Source organism: Kogia breviceps, chromosome 6, assembly GCF_026419965.1.
Source record: "Kogia breviceps isolate mKogBre1 chromosome 6, mKogBre1 haplotype 1, whole genome shotgun sequence".
In the NCBI taxonomy this organism is placed as follows: domain Eukaryota; kingdom Metazoa; phylum Chordata; class Mammalia; order Artiodactyla; family Physeteridae; genus Kogia; species Kogia breviceps.
Window position 1 is genome coordinate 114,134,056 of NC_081315.1, and position 25,110 is coordinate 114,159,165.

At 39.1% G+C, this 25,110-nt stretch overlaps 1 protein-coding gene across 1 annotated transcript in view; it reads left to right on the plus strand.

The window, feature by feature from the left end:
• ARHGEF38 (Rho guanine nucleotide exchange factor 38) overlaps positions 1–25,110 on the plus strand; it is a 153,043-nt gene that overhangs the window by 26,135 nt on the left and 101,798 nt on the right. The window contains exon 2 of the mRNA XM_059067436.2: positions 11,988–12,169. Within this exon, the coding sequence (XP_058923419.1) occupies positions 11,988–12,169 (182 nt within the window). The remainder of the gene's footprint in view (positions 1–11,987; positions 12,170–25,110) is intronic.

Here is a 25,110-nt window from a genome sequence, read left to right on the forward strand (position 1 = left end):
GAGAAATAATATTGTTGTGACACCAAGAGAACATTTTATTGTACACATGACCTTGAAATAACATTTTCGCCAGGAAATTTGATGCAGTGCACATGTGGGACATGATAGAAAGAAGCCAAGCTAAAGTGCATTAGTTATGTGCACTGCACATGATGTATAGGCCAAGCGCCAGTGAGATACAAGGATATAACTGACTATGAAGGTCATTCTATCACCAGTATAATATATGAAAGAAAGACGTATTCAGTTATGCTGTTTATACTGCAGCTCCTCATTTTTATAAGCTTTCCTTTTTATGTGAGGTTTTTTTAGCTCCCTTAAGGCTTTTTTTTTTTAAGAGAAGGTCCGTTTTGTTTAAATTGTCTTTCAGTCCAAATCCAAACCATTTTGAATTTTGAAAGATCACTTGCTTCTGACATCGAAACTCTTTTTCTTTTTAAATTTACTATAATAAATTTTAAATTTTGAGAAAAATAATTTAATAGACCCTGACAGTCTTGTGTGTGTGTGTTCTATTTGCATCTGTTTCAGTCTCATTACATTCATACTTATTGATGTTCTCTTTTATCTCTTGCATTAGTTCTGCCTTGATAAAATGCCAGCTCTAATTGCTCACCTTAGTTTCCCTTCCTTGACTTACATAGGACCCTCTTGGGCAGCGGAAGAAGCTGTTCGTCCCCAGTCTTTGCTCTAAGCTCCTCTAAACCCTTGTTTTTTTCTCTAGACGCAATAGTGAGTATTTATCCATCCCTGCTCTCTCCAGAGAGCTCTTAGCCTCAAAGCACGAATTGTTCTAAACTTTCTAGCAGGATCCTGTTACTTGTTGAATGTTTTCATTGGGAGTTTGGAGAGAATGAGTCTCTACAAGAAACCTCTTTTCTTATATATTTTGTCTTCTGCTATACTGAGATGTTTCAGTCCTATTTCCATTTAACTGGAACTCTTACTAAAGTAATGTTTTCAGAGAGATTACAAGGGTGGCTATTTGCCAAATTCTCCTGTACTTGAAAGCAGTGGTCTTTTAACCTAAATGATAAATAACAAGGGGGCCAAGGTCAAAATCTTTTTCTCTCGGAATTCTTTATACATGATTCCAATGTCTCCTAGCATCCAGTGTTGCACATAAGAAATTTAATTCAAGTCCTAGTCTCACCTGAAAATTTTCTTTCAGGAAGCTTGTAAGAGTTTCTCTTTATCCTTGGAATGTAGAAATTTCTTTATAATATGTTTAGGTGTGCTCCTTTTTACGACGGGTAAAGTGTAAAAGGCAATTAAATATTTCAGAACTAGAAAGACTAGAAAATTTTGTTAATTTTATTGGTTATTGTTCTAACACATGCTTATTTCTCTCTACCTGTTCAGGTATCCTTCTTCCTGTATTAATATTCCATATGATTTATCTTTCCCTCTTTTTTTCCATCTTATTCCTTTTTGCATTTCAATCTTCCATTTGGGACCATTTTGCCCTCTCAGTAAGGTACATATTTTAGAATTACTTTTTATGAGGATTTTTTGATGGTAAACTAAGATCTTCTTTTTCTAAAATGTGTTTATTTTACCATTATTTTTGAGAAAGTTTTGCTAGGCTAAGGTGACAGTTATTTTCTCATAGTTCTCTAAAGGCATATTTTACTATGTTCTGGCTTGTGTCAGTGTCGTTGTAAGGGCGGCTATTAGTCTGCTTGTTAACACTTTGTAGGTAATTTGTCTTTTCTTACTGCATGCTCTTAAGATCTAGGTATTTTTATTGTTTCAAAGTTTCAAAATGCTGTGTCTAGGTGTGGTTTTCTAATTTTATCTATCTTGTTTGGAATTCATTAAAATTTCTGATTCTGAGGCTTACTGTCTTTCACAATTTCTGAAGTCTTTGGTAATTGGCACGTCGAATATTTCCTCTTCCTTACATTCTCCGTCATACCCTGTGGATCTCCAGTTAAGCATTTGTTAGACCTCATCCAGTTCTCAATGTCTCCCAACCTATGCTGCATATTTTATATCTCTTCACGTCACTCTGTTGCATTCTGTATAATTTCTTTGGCTTGGTTCCATTAATTTCTTCGGCTTTGTCTAATTTACTCTCTTACCCTTTCACTGGATTTTGTAGTCCATTAAGCTTTTAAATTTTAATTATTATGAGTTTTACTTTTTAAAGTTTTATTTCATTCTTTTAAAATCTACTTCATCATTTTTATAGCCTCTTGGGGTTTTTTTTTTTTTTTAACACCTTTATTGGATTATAAGTGCTGTACAAGGTTGTGTTAGTTTCTGCTGTATAACAAAGTGAATCAGCTATACGTATACATATATCCCCATATCCCCTCCCTCTTGTGTCTCCCTCCCTCCCACCCTCCCTATCCCACCCCTTCTAGGTGGTCACAAAGCACCAAGCTGACCCCCTGTGCTATGCAGCTGCTTGCCACTAGCTATCTGTTTTACATTTGGTAGTGTATATATGTCAGTGCACTCTCCCACTTCATCCCAGCTTACCCTTCCCCCTCCCCATGTCCTCAAGTCCATTCTCTACATCTGTGTCTTCATTCCTGACCTGCCCCTAGTTCTTCAGAACCTTTTTTTTTTTTAGATTCCATATATATGTGTTAGCATACGGTATTTGTTTTTCTCTTTCTGACTTACTTCACTCTGTATGACAGACTCTAGGTCCACCCACCTCACTACAAAGAACTCAATTTCGTTTCTTTTTAAGGCTGAGTAATATTCCATTGTATGTATGTGCCACATCTTCTTTATCCATTCATCTGTCGATGGACACTTAGGTTGCTTCCATGTCCTGGCTATTGTAAATAGAGCTGCAATGAACATTGTGGTACATGACTCTTTTTGAATTATGGTTTTCTCAGGGTATAGGCCCAGTAGTAGGATTGCTGGGTCATATGGTAGTTCTATTTTTAGTTTTTTAAGGAACCTCCATACTGTTCTCCATAGTTAGTCTCTTGTTTCTTGATTATAAGTTCAAACCACTCTGTTTCTATAGACCTACAAAATACACTTTAAATATCTCTAATAATTCCAATATTTTAAGGCTTTGTGGGTAAAATTGTGTCTCTTTTTTTCCTGTATCTGACTCATGATACCTCGTTTCCTTGTATATTTTAGGATTTTTTTTTGTAATCTCATGTTCCTTGAAATATATCTGTGGGAATTATTTGAAGCCTGAGTTGAAGACCTATTAATTTCATTAAAAGTTTGTTCTTAATTTCCTTTCTTTTGTTTTCTTTTGGCTTATATATTTTCCCTTGTTTTACTTCTTTACTTAAATCATTAATTTTCAGTCTTGTTTCCTTTCTTATATATAAATTTAAGGCTATACATTTTCCATAAGCAATGTTTAAGTGACATTCCACATGTAACATTTTTCTTATCTTTCAGAATAAATATCTTCTATTTGCTTTTGTGATTTCTTCTATTGCCCATTAGTTATTTAGCAAGGTTTTTTTTTTTTGCGGTACGCGGGCCTCTCACTGTTGTGGCTTCTCCCGTTGCGGAGCACAGGCTCTGGACGCGCAGGCTCAGCGGCCATGGCTCACGGGCCCAGCCGCTCCGCGGCATGTGGGATCTTCCCGGACCGGGGCACGAACCCATGTCCCCTGCATTGGCAGGCGGACTCTCAACCACTGCGCCACCAGGGAAGCCCTAGCAAGGTTTTTTTTTAACATTCCTAAACAAATGAGCTTAAGTTTTATTTTTGTTGTTTACTTGTAACTTAATTGCATTGTAGTTGTGATTCTTATGTACTGAATCTTTGAAATTTTATGGTCTAGAATATGGTGTATTTTCATAAAGGTGATGTTTGTCCTTAAAAAGAATGTGAAATCTCCAATTCATAAACACACATTTTTCCATCCTAACTGGCCTGTCATTGAATTATGTTTACAATACCATTATTATGGAAGATTTGTCAAATTCTGCTTACAACTCTCACTTTTTATATCATATGTTTTGAAACCATATTATTCAGTACACATAAAATTAAAAATTTCATATTGTCCTGATGAACATTTAATCATTATGGAGTGCCTTCACATTTATTTTGTCTTCAAGTTTATTTTGTCTGGTATAAAGATAGCTTTACCATCTTTCTCTTCATTAGTATTTGCTCAGTATTGTTTTTTATTTTTTTCGTTCAAACTTTCTATGTGCTTATGTTCTCTGCCTTGTAAACACCACATAGCTGTAGCTGTTTTTTTAATTTTAAACCCAGCTTGATAATCTGGCTATTTGATTTATTATAATTGCTCATATATTTGGATGTACCTTATATTTGTCTTTCTCTTGCCTTCTTTTGAATTACTTTCTTCCTCATTACATTTTTGCCTCTACTGGTTTTGAAAATTTACATACTATTTCTATTATTGTGATGATTGGTCTTGAAATGTTAACATGCATTCTTAATTGAAAAACATCTAAATTACTCCAATGCCTTTATCTTTTCTGCATCACTACAAAGGTGTTTAAAATACTTGCAAAGCTTCCCTCTCCTCTAATCTTTCCTACTCCCTCCCAGCTATCTACCCACCTCAGTCACACCGGGCCTCCCTCCTGATCCTTGAACAGGGCATGCACACTCTCACCTTAACACTTTCCACTGGCTGGTTCCTCTGAGGAAAACTATGTACCCCAGACACCTGCATTACTCTCTGTCTCCTTTCAAGTCTTTGCTTAATTTGAAAATTTCCCCACAATCTTATTTAAAATTTCATACCTTCTGAGCATTTCCTAGAGGCCTTCATTGCTGTATTTTTTTACCATGCCACTTATTACCTTTTTGTATACTAAATAACTTATTTATATTCTTCTTTCCCCACTAAAATTTAATCTCCATGAGAAAAGGGATTTTTTTTTTTCGATATTTTTTAAACTGCTGTATCCTCAGCTCCTAGAACACTTGCAGGCTCACAGTAGGCCCTTAATAATCATTTGTGAAATGTTCAATGAATCCAGGCCCCAAACCCATATAAGAGCCAGTTAGTGTCCCTGAATAATTAGGGAAACTTCTCTCCTGCCCCCTTTTCTTTTTATCATCACCCAGAGGTATGGCTGAGACAATTTTTACTGATGTCTCTCCCTTTGGAGCATTATTTGTACTGAACTAGTTCACCTTTTCCTGAGTGTGTTTCCTTTCTGTTCCTGGCTTTACGCTATTTCTCTAATCAGGTTCCCCACTGCTCAGAAACCTAGCCCAGATCTCACCTCCACCATGTCCTGTCTACTCCTTGTGGACACACAAAGCTCTCATCCTCTTAGGACACCAGTGTCTGTAGATGTCTCCAGGATATTTGGTGGTTTCAGCCTCACTTAATTCCTTGGACTGCACTTAAAGTTTACTCCAGCCCTCAGACAATTTTTTACACATTTCTGAAGCCTTATTCATTCATTTAAAATATTTTTAAATGTTTTATCTGGTTTTTTAAAATGTCTCTGAATCTCTACCAGTCAAGCTGGGATTCATTTTTCATGATTTGTGAAATATACCTGGAGCGGTGTGCCTTCCTTCTATAGTCATTTATTTCTTCTCTTTGCTGTTGGCACTGCCATGACCTTCAGAGCCACTGCCACAGCTGGAACTACCACTTGAGCTATTGTGTGGCTGCTTAGGGAAACTATTAAACTGAATTCAAGACAATAATGCATTAGAACACAAGGACTATCTGGTTTATTACTGATGTCTCTCTAACTGAAAACTTTCGTACAATCCTGTACCTATCCTCCAAGTGTGATTTTTTCTGGCCTGTACTGGAAACCAAGACATTAGACAAAGATGAAAAAACTATATTGAAAGAAAAAGTCTAACTGACAATCTCATGTTTATTTCACTACTGAAACTCAAGCTATTGTGGCACAGGCAATCTTGGACTAGTAGCTTTGGAAGATTCCCTAAGGAACACTGAAAGGTGGGAGGAAACTTACATGTAGTTCAAGTTCTTAAGAGGGGCAATCTAAACAATGACTGTGATGTTTCAGGGATTAGATTATGTGGGGATATTGGTTTCCTATTGCCTCTGTAACAAATCACCACAAATTTAGTGGTTTAAACTAACACAAATGTATTATCTCAGTTTCTGGTGGTCAGAAGTCCAGAGTGGCCAAGTCTCTGCTTAGAGTCTCACAGCTGAAAGCAAGGGTTCAGTAGAGCTGTGATCCTTTCTGGAGGTTCGAGGGGGGAAGCCTTTCCTCACTCTTCAGGTTGTTGGTACCTATTTCCTTGCTGGCCATCAACCAAAGGCTGTTCTCAGCTTCTAAGGGCCACCCTCATTCCTTAGCTTTTAGCCCCTCTTCCTCCATCTTCAAAACCAGAACTGGTGGGTAAGGTCCCTCTCAGTCTTCACCTCTCCTTGTGTTCTCTTCTGCTTTTAAGGGCTAATGTGATTAGATTGGGTCCATCAGGATAATCTCCCCATCCCAAAGTTTGTGACCTTAATCACATCAGCAAAGTCTCCTTTGCCGTGTGAGGTCACATATTCACAGGTTGCAAGGATTAAGGTGTAGACATCCTTGGGGGGCCATTTTCTGCCTACTACAGTGAGCAAGAATCCAGATTACAGAAACAGGAGAAAGCGTATCAATAGTGGAAAGGGAAGTCAGGACCACTAATGTCCAGATATGAAGACCACTGATGTCCAGAGATATTTTCTGAAGCCCAGAAGTTTCTCCATGAAGACATGCAACAGGACATTAGCAGATATCCATGAATCAGACTCATAGCTGAGGCTCAAGCAGGTGGGATTTGATGTTAATAGAAAGCCCTTAGCCTGATGGCCCCTGGTATACCGTCTTTCAGACACCTCTCAAATTTATCCAGGCTGGTGTGCTTTCCCTCTCTGGAATGACAGAAAACTCTTCAAGGAAGAGGAAGCCCTGAGGCACCAGTCTTATCTCCTGCTAAAGCTATCTCTTGGGCTTCCCTTTGAGGTTGGAAGTGGTTGGCATTTTCAATCCAATTTTGGGGCTTTCAGCCTATTTAAATTACAGGCCACCAGCAGAATATCTTTTTTAGGTGTTTTCTTTTATCTCTCCTTATAGATTGCCTAGCCATGGTCTGAGTTCATATCTCATTTGTATGCTTTTGCTGAATGTGGCAAGGAAGAATCAGAACATGCCAACGTTTTGATTTTTTTCTACCATTTCCTCTAATTATATGCCTTAGTATGCGGTAATATAGATTTACCAAATATTTTGCCACTGAATGGTAATGGTCACCTACTCTCCAGACTACAAATGTCTTCCTGGTATCCTTCCTCCCCTACTAGGCCACTTTCACATTACAGGTTACATTATTTGCAGCACTTAAATTTCTAGATGCCAAAATCTCTGTCATATACTAATAAACTTTCCTAAAAACAACAGAAAATGTGGCTTAACACATGGAAATTTATGTGTCTCATTCAAGAAGTCTAGGAGTAAGGAGGCTCTTTACATCTTTCCATATACTGCCATCCATTGTGTATAGGTCTTAATCTTTGTGGCTAGTACTTCATGGTTCCAGCATGGCTGCTGTACCTCCAGGATTCACATCCACATTCCAGGCAATAAAAAAGAGGCAAGAAACATAAGGGGTGAAGGATGGAAGAAGGGGCATCCCAACCAAGTTTGCCTTTTCACAGACTCCTGAAACCCCTCTCAGAGATTTTTGCTTACATCTCTCTTTTGCCATAAATGAGACATAGTTTTAAAAAGAATCTAAGAAGTAAGAATTTTTATCTATTCAGGGTTCAATTTATAAAAGACAAATGGGAGAATAGATATTGGACAGGCACATAGCAGTGTCTGACAACTATATTGCTATTGTAAAGAATAAAGATATATGTATATATATACACATGCTTACCAAACTAAATTACCACCATATAATGCTAAAGTTGAAAAAGCAAGTTGTAGAGGAACATGTATATGAGTATATGTTGTTAAAACAAAACAAAACAATTAACTGCTATATGTATATATATACGTGCATGAAAATATTTTGGGAAGGTTATACACTAAACTGGAATGCAGCTAAAAATACAGTGAAAATTATATTACAGCTAATAAACAGGAATTGCATCTAATAATAATACAAACATTTACACAATATCTACTATTCTTCCAAGCACTGTTGTGTTTAACAAACATTAACTCATTTTATCTTCACAATCACTTTATAAGGTTTTACTAATATTACCCTTAACTTACAGATGAGGAAATGGATGCACAAAGAGTTAAATACCTTGTTCAAGGTCACAAACCTAATGTTAGAGGTGGAGTTTGAATCCAGGAAGTGTGGCACAAAGTCTAGGCACTTAACCTTGAAAATATATATAATTTTATAACTTGATAGAATTAAATCAACCACCTCTCCTTAAAACCCACCGCAAAACAGCAGCAGCAATAGCAACAACAGCAAAGCAGAAAGAGCGCACATGAACTCTAAGCAAAACGTGGGCTCTCAGTGAAGACTGTCATCAGTCCTCCCCAGCCATGCCCTTACTTTCGGGTGCTTTTTCATCTCTCTAGAAGACCAGGGTTCTCCCCACTCATACTCCCAGCCCAGGAGAGCTACCCAGGATTCCAATCACCAGCTCTATTCTGAATTTCCTCCATGGGCGACGACCCTATTTTTCCTTCTCTTCCTCTCCCATCTGAACATAGCTGTCCACCCACTTTGGAGTCATGCATTTTTCTTGACAAGTTGATAACTATAAAATAATGAGATAACTGTTTGCCCTAATGGGTGGAAAAGTTCAAGAGCTGAGAGAAAGAACCCTGTCATTCCCATATCTGTGGAAAGAACTGACATTTATGTGGTTTTAAAGACCTTAAGGAGCTTCCACATACCGTTGCTCATTTAATTCAGTCTTTATGATAACCCTGTGATGGTTTTCATTCCTAGTTTACAGATGAGGAAACTGAGGCTCTGTGAGACTAAGTACTTTGTTTTTTTTTTAATCCACCAAGTTCTCTCTATGAACAGTCGCAGAGGTGATCTTAAGTCTGGTTATCCTTTCCCCAAACTGCAGCAAACTCCTTTTACATAAACTTTCTCGGCCAAGAATTTCCACATATGTTACTCATGAAATATGTAGCTAGAATAGTGAAAATTTATCATCACTGCTGGAAAAATAAAGCTCGAGGGTAAAAGAAAGAGGTTGGGCAAAGGGGAGGTCACTTATGTGGCACCGTTTTCATTCACAGTAGCATATTTTGGTTAAAACTATCTAAATGTCCTTTTAGCCTCCATTTCCCTTTAGTTTTGACACAGTCTTTTAGTTTATGCTAACTACTGGAAAACAGTCATTCCTAAAGATTTATTTTTCCTTCTTTCCTAAATACTTAGCTCCTCTGTTGCTTTATCTAGAAAAAGATTATTATGGCTGACTGCTGATTTGGATGGTCTATATTGGTCATATTCGTGTGTTACAAGTAGTTTTACATGTAAAAACTTAGTATAACTGAAATGTAAGGTTGAGAAGGATCTTATAATAACAAAGCTTGTGCCCACAATGCATTGCGGAGAGTTTGTTGGTTTAAGAAATGCAAACAGAACCCGTGTTTAGAGACCAGATGGGAAAATGATTGTTTTCCGGAAACAATCAGAAAATGACCAGAAGCCTTTGTCCCCACAATAAATTTGAGTCAAAAGAACAAACAAAGGTAGCTCTCAAGATTGCTCTGCTCTGAATTCTCTAAGAAGGTTTTTATCCCTGAAGGGAGAAGTCTCTGAAGTTGAATATCTTGCCTGACACTTTATTTCCACCCCTGTGACCCTCTAACTTGATTCCTAACAAGATATTGAGGAGGATTGGAAAATCTAATTTTTAATTAATAAAATCTGATATTGTACATTTAAAGTGCAGCAACTGGAGAAATCTGTAAAATAAGTTAAAGTGATGTAGTAATTGAGTCCTGGAATTGAGAACTAAGAAGAACCTGAGAATGTATTTTTGGAATATTTCTTGGCCAAAGATCAGGAAAGACTCCCTTCCCCTTGCTAGGCCCCCCTTATTTGTAAGGCACAAAATGTTTAGAACTTGGAAAAGCAGGCATCGGTTAGAACAGTTTTTCAGCAGTGCCCCTTTTATTTTTGAGGTAATATTAAATAATAATTGAATACTATCCATACTGGTTTGCCAGCTCTCTACTAGTGAAGTTTCTGTCTGTGAGCTATTTTATATATCCCAGGGGAAAAGAAGCCCCATCACTCCCCGCTCTGCCCTCTGACTTCCAGCCCCCAACCTTTTAGAAGGAGCCCCCAAAGGTAGGCTCCCAAAGGTCACAAGGTCCACTTGTGAATACAGCCTCTTCACTGCATCTCTCCTCTCCAGTGACCTGCCTTCTTTTATATCCAGAAGAGTTCATAATAGTGACGCCTAATTGTAACTCTGCCTGTCGAATTTGGGGTGCTGAGAGACAGGCTTTTTATACCTTCCAATAAAAGTATCATAAATTAGGAAGAACCCCCAAGCTGTCATAACGCAGATCAGGATATGAAGGCTCCTTACATGATTCTCTTCTTCAATAACTTATGTAGATTATTTCTCTGGCACTGAATGGCCTAAGCCTTGTAAAACCATGTGCTGTTAAGTGCTATTGGTCAAATCCTTCTTCTTTCCTGATGAAGGAAGAATAGTTTCCAGGCAAATGACCCAGAAGCATATTCACCTGCAAGTCAGGATTGTCCAAAGGCCAATCTAGTGCACCTTCCAAACTAATGCTGGAATTACCACCACAGTATGCTTCCCGAGGCTTGATTATGAAGCCTCTGTTGGGACTCCTGAAATGACTGGGCCAGGGACAGAGGAATGCTCACTATTCTTAGTGTCGCTTCACATTCTAGGGGCAGTCTCTTTACATTGAACCATTAACTCTGCTATGATAGTATTTCTCCAGTTGTGTTAGCTCTGGGGTCAGCCAAGAGAACATCCTCTCTTTATTTCCATTTCCATAAGTGTGATCTGTGCACTTTTTCCCCCATACAGAGTCTTTCTAAGCCCTTTTGTAAAGCTCTACATTCTCAGGAAGTAGTGTCAGCATTAGAGATGTCTTACACATCAGTTACTAGAATCATATTAGTTTTAAAGGAAATAAAATTACTTCTGCAACTAGAGACTACAATGAAAATTAAGTTTGTGATGACATCAGGCTTGAAGCAAATCCATTTACATACACACTGCCCCACTATCTGTCACTGCTCTGATTTCATCTGTGACCTAGCTGTGGCTTCCAAAATTTTACATCACTGTGGGGAAGCTCATCCTTGAAGATATTTAGCTTTCTTACATTTTACTTTATATAAAACCTTGGCTACATGTGAGGCTTCCCATTTATCTCAACATCTCCTCAGCACTGTGATTTTTTTTAATTAAAAATTTCCGTTTGGCAGCTCAAGAATTCTGAAATAACGAGATATGCAACCCACTGAAGATGAGCTGTGAAAAATCTTAGTTGAAATTTGTTTAACCTACCACTGCCTCACTCCTCAGAGATTCTAACTGTGAACTGAAAGACAAATCTCAATCATGTACAATTGTTTTCCATTTCATGGAGATTTGTGTACCACCCACTGAGAATGAGGGGCAATTATTTTTAATAATAGAGACAAAATTGGAAGGTGTTCCACTTACTAATTAAAAATCTTCCCTTGACTTAAGTGTGTCCAAAAGAAATTCTGACCTATTATTTTATGCATTTTATCTCTAGCTGAAGACCAGGTTTATAACCTAATATAGTAGCAATGGGATATTTTAAAGACTAGACATGTCAAATATTTTTTAACTGACCTGTTAGAAGTATTCATTCCCACACCTCTTCCTTCTCATAGTTTCATAGGATTCCAACCTTAAGGGAAACTTCCACACATCACTTCCCAAGAACACGCATGAAGACACTCTAAGCCTTTTCCCTTGCTAACAATAACCCTGCAGTGGCATTGTTTGCAATGAAGGAACCAGAAATCTCAACAGAATGCCTCACACGTGCATGTTTTCATTTAACAGAAAAGATGACCCCACAGGCTGGGTGTTCCACGGCTGAGACCCTAACTCAGGAGAAGGAACATCAGAGAATGATGGCAAAGCGTTCGAAAATCATCAAGGAGCTGATACAGACAGAAAAGGACTATCTCAGTGATCTAGACCTGTGCATTCGAGAAGTGGTTCAGCCCTTGAGAAACAAACAGGTAAATGCAACATTGAAGGTCCCCCCTGCCGCCACCCATATCCTAAATAGGATCACCGGCACGATGAAATCAGTACTCAAGTGCATCAGGGTACCCTCTGCCACAGCGACGGTGGAGTGATGGGCCTCTTCCCCTGAGGCACCGGGTGTGGGCTAGCAGAGGCATCCCCAGACTCAGATTTCTGCCAACACAAGGACACCCAGAGTCAAGGAAACTGTATTCTAAACTATGGGGGAAAGGAAACTCCGTTTTTGCCATTTTGAAATTTCAATGTGTTCATTCTTGGATTCCTGTGGAACTGCTAACAAAATGTGAGCAGTGAGTTTTTAGCAGTTTAGGAACAACACACTTAATTTGATCCAAAGAAGTCAAGGTTTCAGAAGAGAAAAATGTGGGTTTTTTTTTTTTCTCCCCTACACTGAGAGCTCAATTAAACTTATGACTATTAACTAAGTAAAATTCAACACAGAAATTAACCTGAATGTAAGATTAAAAATTTCCCTTTGATAGGACTGGCCTCAGACAAAACTTGAGGTGCTTGTAAGTTAATCATTCACCTCCTTTTTAATCAAGGCCTTTTCAGGGAATTTCTTTCAGGCAATTAGAGTAAAGATACAAGGATGTGTGTGTGTGTATATATATATGGTCACTAGGGTGGTAAGTGGTCCTCATATACAATTCAAACAATATGTAAAAACATAAACCATAAACAAAAACATAAACAAAGTAAAAATGATCAGAAATTCCACTACTCAAATATAATCACTATTCACATGGTTGGGAACATCCTTTCCGACATCAGTTTGGATACTTACATATCAACACACACATATATATTTTTACATAAATGTAATCAGAACCACACTTGCTACTTTGTAACATACTTGCTTCATTCAGCAGTCTGTTGGGTGTATCTTTTCATGACCACTAACACTTTGCAATGGTTTTTTACTGTTACTGATGCTGAGACACATAATTTGGGTACTGTCACCTTATCTGCATAGAATAAATTCTTAGAAGTGGAATTGCTAGGTCAAAGGATATGCATATTTAGGATTTTGATAAGAATTGCCAACTGACAACCGAAAACTTGATACTGTTCTAATTTTCACTCCCATTAATATTGCTTGAGAGAGTGCTTCTCTGCAGCCTCTTTAAAGCTGAGCGTTATTGGTTTTATAGACAACAATGAAGACCAGGTGCCTTCAATTTCTTCTGACAAATATCTTCTTATATATTCATCAGCCATTTCTATTCATTTAATCCCTATTCATATCCATGTCTTTTGCCCTTAAAAAAAATTACGGCTTGTCTTTTTCTTATTTTAACATTCTTATTTTAATCTCTTTTAACATTAGAGATATTCTTTTTCAACCCCACACGTTGAAGCTAATTTTCTGTTTGTCCTTTGCCTTCTCACCCTGATTAAGGTTAAAAAGTCAAAACCTTCTTTATGGTTTATTCGTTTGTTTTCGCCATGTTTAAGTGGTCGAATATATCCAACTTTGTGGATTCTGGGTTTGGCATCTTAACATGTACCCCATGATTATAAAAATATGGTGAGTCAATAGTTCCAGCATCAATTATTAAAGTTTTCCCCCAGTACTTACAACATCCAGAAGCAAAGTTTATATTTCTTAGGACAAGACTCTTCTCAGAAATAATAGAAAAAGTATCTGGTCTACAAATCAGGAAAACCAGTGTAGATCAAGGTGATCTTTGATATAAAAGGGTTTTTTTTCTTTGTTTGGTTTAGGACAATGTATAAAGACAAGTGGCAAAGCAGGCTTGGCATATTTCCTCATAGGGAGTCATCTTTAGTTTTCTTCCCTCATGACTTTTTATTAGGTACTTACTATTTGTTGGGTCCTGTTCCAAACACTTCATTAGTATTCTGATTTAATCCTCTTGCAGTTCTCAAGTTAGAAGGCAACTTTCTGAATCTGGAAATTTCTTAGTAATTCTGTAAAAGTAGGAATAACATTCATGGTCATGATAAAAATTTGCTCTCAAGTTTCATTGCTAAATATATAAAAATATTTTTGGTGTGTTTTTCATTTAATATAAACAGCTGCATTGATGCAACCTCTATTCTGGCAGATTTCCAAAATAGATATCTATAATTATTCAAATAATTATTATTCAAATTATCATTCAAATTATTATTAATAATTATTCAAATATTGATTTTTTAAAAAAAAACTTTATTGGAGTATAATTGCTTTACAATGGTGTGTTAGTTTCTGATTTATAACAAAGTGAATCAGTTATATGCATACGTATATCCTCATATCCCCTCCCTCTTGCATCTCCCTCCCACCCCTCTAGGTGGTCGCAAGGCACTGAGCTGATCTCCCTGTGCTATGCGGCTACTTCCCACTAGCTAGCTATTTTACGTTTGGTAGTGTATATATGGCCATGCCACTCTCTCACTTTGTCCCAGCTTACCCTTCCCCCCCCCCCATATTCTCAAGTCCATTCTCTAGTAGGTCTGCATCTTTATTCCCATCTTACCCCTAGGTTCTTCATGACCATTTTTTTGTTGTTTTTTAGATTCCATATATATATATTAGCATACGGTATTTATCTCTCTCTGACTTACTTCACTCTGTATGACAGACACTAGGTCCATCCACCTCACTACAAATAACTTAATTTCGTTTCTTTTTATGGTTGAGTAATATTTCATTGTATATATGTGCCACATCTTCTTTATCCATTCATCTGTTGATGGATACTTAGGTTGCTTCCATGTCCTGGCTATTGTAAATAGAACTGCAATGGACATTTTGGTACATGACTCTTTTTGAATTATGGTTTTCTCAGGGTATATGCCCAGCAGTGGAATTGCTGGGTCATATGGTAGTTCTATTTTTAGTTTTCTAAGGAAGCTCCATACTGTTCTCCAGAGTGGCTGTATCAGTTTACATTCCCACCAACAGTGCAAAAGTGTTCCCTTTTCTCCACACCCTCTCCAGAATTTACTGTTTGTAGATTTTTTTTTAACATCTTTATTTGAGTATAACTGTTTTACAATAGTGTGTTAGTTTCTCCTTTACAACAAAGTGAATCAGTTATACATATACATATGTTCCCATATCTCTTCCCTCTTGAGTCACCCGCCCTCCCACCCTCCCTATCCCACCCCTCTAGGTGGTCACAAAGCACAGAGGTGAACTCCCTGTGCTATGCGGCAGCTTCCCACTAGCTATCTAATTTACATTTGGTAGTGTGTATATGTCCCTGTCACTCTCTCACATCGTCACCACTTACCCTTCCCCCTCCCCATATCCTCAAGTCCATGCTCTAGTAGGTCTGTGTTTTATTCTCGTCCTACCACTAATCTCTTCATGACAATTTTTTTTTTTAGATTCCATATATATGTGTTAGCATACTGTATTTGTTTTTCTCCTTCTGACTTACTTCACTCTGTATGACAGACTCTAGGTCTATCCACCTCATTACAAATAACTGTTTCATTTCTCTTTATGGCTGAGTAATATTCCATTGTACATATGTGCCACATCTTCTTTATCCATTCATCTGTTGATGGACACTTAGGTTGCTTCCATGTCCTGGCTATTGTAAATAGAGCTGCAATAAACGTTTTGGTACATGACTTTTATTTATTTATTTATTTATTTATTTGTGGTACGCGGGCCTCTCACTGTTGTGGCCTCTCCCGTTGCGGAGCACAGGCTCCAGACGCGCAGGCTCAGTGGCCATAGCTCACGGGCCCAGCCACTCCGCAGCATATGGGATCTTCCCGGACTGGGGCACGAACCCGTGTCCCCTGCATTGGCGGGCGGATTCTCAACCACTGCACCACCAGGGAAGCCCCATGACTCTTTTTGAATTATGGTTTTCTCAGGCTATATGCCTAGTAGTGGGATTGCGGGGTCATATGCTAGTTCTATTTGTAGTTTTTTAAAGAACCTCCATACTGTTCTCCATAGTGGCTATGTCAATTTACATTTCCACCAGCAGTGCAAGAGTGTTCCTTTTCTCCACACCCTCTCCAGCATTTATTGTTTCTAGAGTTTTTGATGATGGCCAATCTGACCGGTGTGAGATGATATCTCATTGTAGTTTTGATTTGCATTTCTCTAATGATTAATGATGTTGAGCATTCTTTCATGTGTTTGTTGGCAATCTGTATATCTTCTTTGGAGAAACATCTATTTAGTTCTTCTGCCCATTTTTGGATTGGGTTGTTTGTTTTTTTGTTATTGAGCTGCCTATAAATTTTGGATATTAATCCTTTGTCAGTTGCTTCATTTGCAAATATTTTCTCCCATTCTGAGGGTTGTCTTTTGGTCGTGTTTATGGTATCCTTTGCTGTGCAAAAGCTTTTACGTTTCATTAGATCCCATTTGTTTATTTTTGTTTTTATTTCCATTTCTCTAGGAGGTGGGTCAAAAAGGATCTTGCTGTGATTTATGTCATAGAGTGTTCTGCCTATGTTTTCCTCTAAGAGTTTGATAGTGTCTGGCCTTACATTTAGGTCTTTAACCCATTTTGAGTTTATTTTTGTGTGTGGTGTTAGGGAGTGTTCTAATTTCATACTTTTACAGGTAGCTGTCCAGTTTTCCCAGCACCACTTATTGAAGAGGCTGTCTTTTGTCCACTGTATATCCTTCCCTCCTTTATCAAAGATAAGGTGACCATATGTGTGTGGGTTTATCTCTGGGCTTTCTATCCTGTTCCATTGATCTATATTTCTGTTTTTGTGCCAGTACCATACTGTCTTGATTACTGTAACTTTGTAGTATAGTCTGAAGTCAGGGAGCCTGATTCCTCCAGCTCCATTTTTTGTTCTCAAGATTGCTTTGGCTATTTGGAGTCTTTTGTGTTTCCATACAAATTGTGAAATTTTTTGTTCTACTTCTGTAAAAAATGCCAGTGGTAATTTGATAGGGATTGCATTGAATCGGTAGATTGCTTTGGGTAATAGAGTCATTTTCACAATGTTGATTCTTCCAATCCAAGAACATGGTATATTTCTCCACCTATTTGTATCATCTTTAATTTCTTTCATCAGTGTCTTGTAGTTTTCTGCATACAAGTGTTTTGTCTCCTTAGGTAGGTTTATTCCTAGATATTTTATTCTTTTTGTTGCAATGGTAAATGGGAGTGTTTTCTTAATTTCACTCTCAGATTTTTCATCATTAGTGTATAAGAATGCCAGAGATTTCTGTGCATTAATTTTGTATCCTGCTACTTTACCAAATTCATTGATTAGTTCTAGTAGTTTTCTGGTAGCATCCTTAGTATTCTCTATGTATAGTATCATGTCATCTGCAAACAGTGACAGCTTTACTTCTTTTCCTATTCGGATTCCTTTTATTTCTCTTTTCTTCTCTGATTGCTGTGGCTAGAACTTCCAAAACTAGGTTGAATAAGAGTGGTGAGAGTGGGCAACCTTGTCTTGTTCCTGATCTTAGTGGAAATGGTTTCAGTTTTTCACCATTGAGAACAATGCTGGCTGTGGGTTTGTCATATATGGCCTTTATTATGTTGAGGAAAGTTCCCTGTATGCCTACTTTCTGCAGGGTTTTTACATAAATGGGTGTTGAATTTTGTCAAAAGCTTTCTCTGCATCTATTGAGATGACCATATGGTTTTTCTCCTTCAGTTTGTTGATATGGTGTATCACGTTGATTGATTTGCGTATATTGAAGAATCCTTGCATTCCTGGAATAAATCCCACTTGATCATGGTGTAGGATCCTTTTAATGTGCTGTTGGATTCTGTTTGCTAGTATTTTGTTGAGGATTTTTGCATCTATGTTCATCAGTGATATTGGCCTGTAGTTTTCTTTCTTTGTGACGTATTTGTCTGGTTTTGGTATCAGGGTGATGGTGGCCTCATAGAATGAGTTTGGGAGTGTTCCTGCCTCTGCTATCTTTTGGAAGAGTTTGAGAAGGATAGGTGTTAGCTCTTCTCTAAATGTTTGATAGAATTCGCCTGTGAAGCCATCTGGTCCTGGGCTTTTGTTTGTTGGAAGATTTTTAATCACAGTTTCAATTTCAGTGCTTGTGATTGGTCTGTTCATATTTTCTATTTCTTCCTGGTTCAATCTTGGCAGGTTGTGCATTTCTAAGAATTTGTCCATTTCTTCCAGGTTGTCCATTTTATTGGCATAGAGTTGCTTGTAGTAATCTCTAATAATCTTTTGTATTTCTGCAGTGTCCGTTGTTACATCTACTTTTTCATTTCTAATTCTATTCATTTGAGTCTTCTCCCTTTTTTTCTTGATGAGTCTGGCTAATGGTTTAGCAATTTTATTTATCTTCTCAAAGAACCAGCTTTTACTTTTATTGATCTGGCTACTGTTTCCTTCATTTCTTTTTCATTTATTTCTGATCTGATCTTTATGATTTCTTTCCTTCTGCTAAATTTGGGGTTTTTTTGTTCTTCCTTCTCTAATTGCTTTAGGTGCAAAGTTAGGTTGTTTATTCAAGATGTTTCCTGTTTCTTAAGGTATGATTGTATTGCTATAAACTTCCCTCTTAGAACTGCTTTTGCTGTATCCCATAGGTTTTGGGTCGTCATGTCTCCACTGTCATTTGTTTCTAAGTACTTTTTGATTTCCTCCGTGATCACTTTATTATTAAGTAGTGTATTGTTTAGCCTCCATGTGTTTGTATTTTTTACAGATCTTTTCCTGTAATTGATATCTAGTCTCATAGCATTGTGGTCAGAAAAGATACTTGATACAATTTCAATTTTCTTAAATTTGCCAAGGCTAGATTTGTGACCCAAGATATGATCGATCCTGGAGAATGTTCCATGGGCACTTGAGAAAAATGTGTATTCTGTTGTTTTTGCATGGAATGTCCTATAAATATCAAGTAAATCCATCTTGTATAATGTATCATTTAAAGCTTGTGTTTCCTTATTTATTTTCATTTTGGATGATCTGTCCATTGGTGAAAGTGGGGTGTTAAAGTCCCCTATTTATGATTGTGTTACTGTTGATTTTCTGTTTTATGGCCGTTAACATTTGCCTTATGTATTGAGGTGCTCCTATGTTGGGTGCATAAATATTTACAATTGTTATATCTTCTTCATGGATCGATCCCTTGATCATTATGTAGTGTCCTTCTTTGTCTCTTGTAATAGTTTTTATTTTAAAGTCTATTTTGTCTGATAGGAGAATTGCTACTCCAGCTTTCTTCTGATTTCCATTTGCATGGAATATCTTTTTCCATCCCCTCACTTTCAGTCTGTAAGTGTCCCTAGGTCTGAAGTGGGTTTCTTGTAGACAGCATATATATGGGTCCTGTTTTTGTATCCAGTCAGCCAGTCTGTGTCTTTTGGTGGGAGCATTTAATCCATTTACATTTAAGGTAATTATTGATATGTGTGTTCCTATTACCATTTACTTAATTGTTTCGGGTTGTTCTTGTAGGTCTTTTCCTTCTCTTGTGTTTCTTGCTTAGAGAAGTCCCTTCACCATTTGTTGTAAAGCTGGTTTGGTGGTGCTGAACTCTCTCAGCTCTTGCTTGTCTGTAAAGGTTTTAATTTCTCCATCAAATCTGAATGAGATCCTTGCTGGGTAGAGTAATCTTGGTTGTAGGTTTTTTTCCTTCATCACTTTAAATATGTCCTGCCACTCCCTTCTGGCTTGTAGAGTTTCTGCTGAAAGATCAGATGTTAATCTTATGGGGATTCCTTTGTGTGTTATTTGTTGTTTTTCCCTTGCTGCTTTTAATATGTTTTCTTTGTATTTAATTTTTGACAGTTTGATTATTATGTGTCTTGGCGTGTTTCTCCTTGGGTTTATCCTGTATGGGACTCTCTGTGCTTCCTGGACTTGATTGACTATTTCCTTTCCTATATTAGGGAAGTTTTCAACTATAATCTCTTCAAAGATTTTCTCAGTCCCTTTCTTTTTCTCTTCTTCTTCTGGGACCCTTATGATTCTAATGTTGGTGCGTTTAATGTTGTCCCAGAGATCTCTGAGACTGTCCTCAGTTCTTTTTTCTTTCTTCTGCTCTGCAGTAGTTATTTCCACTATTTTATCTTCCAGGTCACTTATCCGTCCTTCTGCCTCAGTTAATCTGCTATTGATCCCATCTAGAGTATTTTTCATTTCATTTATTGTATTGTTCATCATTACTTGCTTCCTCTTTATTTCTTCTAGGTCCTTGTTAACTGTTTCTTGCAATTTATCTATTCTATTTCCAAGATTTTGAATCATCTTTACTATCATTATTCTGAATTCTTTTTCAGGTAGACTGGCTATTAACTCTTCATTTGTTAGGTCTGGTGTGTTTTTATCTTGCTCCTTCATCTGCTGTGTGTTTTTCTGTCTTCTCATTTTGCTTATCTTACTGTGTTTGGGGTCTCCTTTTTGCAGCCTGCAGGTTCGTAGTTTCCTCTGTTTTTGGTGGCTGTCCCCAGTGGCTGAGGTTGGTTCAGTGGGTTGAGCAGGTCTCCTGGTTGGGGGGACTAGTGCCTCTGTTCTAGTGGATGAGGCTGGATCTTGTCTTTCTGGTGGGCAGGTCCACGTCTGGTGGTGTGCATGGGGATGTTGGTAGCCTTATTATGATTTTAGGCAGCCTCTCTGCTAATGGATGGGGCTGTAGACCTGTCTTGCTCTTTGTTGGGCATAGGGTGTCCAGCACTGTTCGTTGCTGGTCCTTGAGTGAAGCTGGGTCTTGGTGTTGAGATGGAGATCTCTGGGAGATTTTCGCCGTTTGATATTACGTGGAGCTGGGAGGTCTCTTGTGGACTAGTGTCCTGAGGTTGGTTCTCCCACCTCAGAGACATAGCCTTGACACCTGGCTGGAGTGCCAAGAGCCTTTAATCCACACGGCTCAAAATAAAAGGGAGGGGCTTCCCTGGTGGCGCAGTGGTTGAGAATCCGCCTGCCGATGCAGGAGACACGGGTTCGTGCCCTGGTCCGGGAAGATCCCACATGCCGCGGAGCAACTAAGCCCGTGAGCCATGGCCGCTAGGCCTGTGCGTCCGGAGCCTGTGCTCCGCAACGGGAGAGGCCACAACAGTGAGAGGCCCGCATATCGCAAAAAAAATAAAAATAAAAATAAAAGGGAGAAAAAAATAGAAAGGAAAGAAAGGAAGGAAGGAAGGAAGGAGGAAGGGAGGGAAGGAAGGAAGAAAGGAAAGGAGGAATGAAGGAAGGAAGGAGGGAAGTAGGAAAGAAACGAGAGAAGAAAGGAAGAAAGAACAGGAGAAGACAAAATAAAGTAGGGTAAAATATAGTTATTAAAATAAAAAATAATTATTAAAAAGAAAAATTTCTATTAAAGAACCCCCCCCCCAAAAAAGGGTCGGTTTAACCCTAGGACAAATGGTGAAAACAAAGCTATACAGACAAAATCTCACACAGCAGCACACACATACACACTCACAAAAAGAAAAAAGGGGAAAATAATAGTATATCTTGCTCCCAAAGTCCACCTCTTCAACTTGGGTTATTTCGCTGTCTATTCAGGTTTTCCACAGATGCAGGGCACTTCAAGTTGATTGTGGAGCTTTAACCCGCCGCTTCTGAGGCTGCTGGGAGACACCTCCCCCTCTCTTTGTTCGCACAGCTTCTGGGGCTCAGCTTTGGACTTGGCCCCGCCTCTGTGCGTAGGTCGTCCGAGGGCGTCTGCCCTTCGCTCAGAAAGGACGGGGTTAAAGGAGCAGCTCATTCGTGGTCTCTGGCTCACTCAGGCGGGGGGGAGGGAGGGGCACGGATGCGGGGCGAGCCTGCGACGTCAGAGGCAGGCGTGACACTGCACCGGCCCGAGCCGCACCGTGCGTTTTCCCGGGGAAGTTTTCCCTGGGTCCCGGGACCCCGGCAGTGGCAGGCTGCACAGGCTCCCGGGCGGGGCGGTGTGGAGAGTGACCTGTGCTTGCACACAGGCCTCTTGGTGGCGGCAGCAGCAACCTTAGCGTCCCACACCCGTCTCTACTGTCCTTGCTGACAGCCGCAGCTCGCGCCCGTTTCTGGAGCTCCTTTACGCGGTGCCCTTAATCCCCTCTCCTCACACCCCAGGAAGCGAAGAGGCAAGAAAAAGTCTCTTGTCTCTTCGGCAGCTCCGCACCCGTTTCTGGAGCTCCTTTAAGTGGCGCACTTAAACCCCTCTCCTCACGCCCAGGAAGCAAAGAGGGAAGAAAAGGTCTGTTGCCTCTTCGGCAGCTCCAGACTTCAGCCAGACTCCCTCCCGGCCAGCCGTGGCGCACTAACCCCTTCAGGCTGCTTTCACTCTGCCAACTCCAGACCTTTCCCTGGGATCCGACTGCAGCCCGAGCCTCAGCTGCCGGCCCCCGCCCGCTCCGGCGGGTGAGCAGACACGCCTCTCGGGCTGGTGAGTGCCGGTCGGCACCGATCCTCTGCGGGAATCTCTCCGCTTTGCCCTCCGCACCCTGTGGCTGCGCTCTCCTCAGCGGCTCCGGAGTTTCCCCCTCCTCCACCCGCAGTCTCCGCCTGCAAAGGGGCTCCTAGTGTTTGGAAACCTTTCCTCCTTCATGGCTCCCTCCCACTGGTGTAGGTCCCGTCCCTATTCTTTGTCTCTGTTTATTCTTTTTTCTTTTGCCCTACCCAGGTACGTGGGGAGTTTCTTACCTTTTGGGAGGTCTGAGGTCTTCTGCCAGCGTTCGGTGGGTGTTCTATAGGAGAATTTCCACGTGTAGAGGTATTTCTGATGTATCTGTGAGGAGGAAGGTGATCCCCGCGTCTTACCCTTCCGCCATCTTCTCGCTCCCCTCAAATATTGATTTTAAATGCACGTGGCATTAGACTCTACCACTATCTACCCTCCCTTACGGTACAGTCCTAACCAGTCACTCCTATCTTTGAAAAAATTTAAATTTTGCTATCCATTTTTGGTAATTTCAACATTCAGGCAAATGATCTATGCAGCCTCCTAGCCTCTCACTCAGTTCTTTGACTGGTTTATATCCAGCGATCTTTCCTCAACCCCATCTCAGCCACTCGTTCCAGGGCCACATCCTACAACCATCATTACCAATAACTTCACACCCTCAGAATCAGAATTCCAGGCTTACCGTTCTCTAACCCCCATGTCCTCTCTTTCAGCTCACTCCCACTGCTATAGCCAACAATTTCCTGATGCCGCCAGGACTTCCACCCTACTGAGCTCACCACTGTCTTTTCACATGTTCATCAAGCCCACACCTGTTTAGTTCCCATGGGTCCTTCATTTTAAAAATCACTCCTTGCAGATGAACTCAATTCCCTTTTCGCTCTCCCTTTCCATTTACTTTCCTGAAAAAACCTGCCCTCCATGAAGTTCCATTTTCTGCCTACTTTCCACCTTTATCCATGCAGCTGAACCAATCTCTTAAAATTCATGACCATTTCCTTCAAGTGGGGCCCCAAGTAATGTCTCTGAAAGTACTCTTTCACATCTTTTTCTTGCTCCTCACATCTCAAACACTCCCTCTTTTCTTTGAACTCTCAGCTAACACACTTTTCCATCATTTCATTTGAGAAAATAGACACAGTAAGAAGGTTCACACACTCCCATCACCAAGTCTACCAACCTACCTGCATCTCTACCCATATAACCTGGCCAGAAAACGTCTCTACTAATTCAGGATTCTATCTCCTCAAGCTTACTCCAGAATTTTAGTCCTGACAGTGTCCTCTTTCTGTCCTGCATAATTGATTTTACTCTCCCTATTGGATCTTTCTCATCATTGTCTGCTATCTTCAAAAACAAAAACACAAACTCTCTCTTGATCCTAAAAGAATCATCTATATTCTCTATCTTTATTTCTTTCTCTTTTTAAGTTGAATATGAAGTATTTAATACGTATAAAAGCAAAGGTGATTAAGACATGTTTCAAAACAAGCACAATTTACCAAAATTCTGTCCCTGTGATGAGTTAATGATCAATATAAAAAAGACTACATATATAAGAAAATACCTTCCTTTGAATTCATAATCCATTTTTGTATCAAATGGAGTAAGATGTTTATTCAGAATGAAAAGGTTCTCAATTTTACACCATCTACTACACTGGTGCGTTAAACTGATGTCACCAATATACATGCCAGTTGCTGAGCTATACTCTTGTGTATGCTCTCTAATTTTTGTTTGTGTTTTCACTTTTGTTGTCTTTCTTATTTTTTGCTTCCTATGTAACTCTTAGGAGCAATTCTAAGAATTGGTGTTTCAGACCATGTAAAATAAAATGTTTCCATTATGGTGACATGTCGTTTATTTACTTGGCATGTTTAACTTTGGCTCTCAATACTTTGAATTACCGTTCTTGTAACTCTGACTTTTATTTCCTTTGTTATGCTATTGGGATTGCATATAGCTTCTTGATTTTTCACATCTGGCACTTCCCTTTGTTTAGTTATCTTTCAGTGCTCTCTGCCTTCCTCCTTGTGGAATTTAACTTCAGTCCAGTAATCTGTATGTCCTCTCCACTAATGTTGTAAGAGCAATCAGTGGGAGGTTTCTAAGGTGTCATGTCTGATCAAACTTTTCCCCACTTCTTAATGCTTTTAAGCTTTGGTTAAGTAAATAAATGCTCAGGAATTCAGATGATTCTTATAAATATTTGTATGCGTGCTGAGATAATTTATGCCACCAGTTCGTTAACTTTACCACCTTTTCATTGTTCATTAGGTTTTTCATGTCCTCCTTCCCTCCTAAGCACTTCAGTACCATGGGCTTTGCACACAAGCCACCTGTCATCAGTTAGTGTCAAAATTTAGAAATTAACACATACAGTTTTCATGTAACCATGGAAATGGTCTGCAAACCATGCTTAGCTAAACTAGAGGCAACATAAATAAATATTTTACATGTACAGGTTAGGCTGGAAAGGACTTTGGGATGTCATCTGATGGATGTCTTTTCTCTTGTTGAGAAGACAGACTTTTCTGCGTTGTATTTCCTCCATGTCTTCTTTCTACGCAACTGATGCATGTCTTTTCAGTCCCAGAA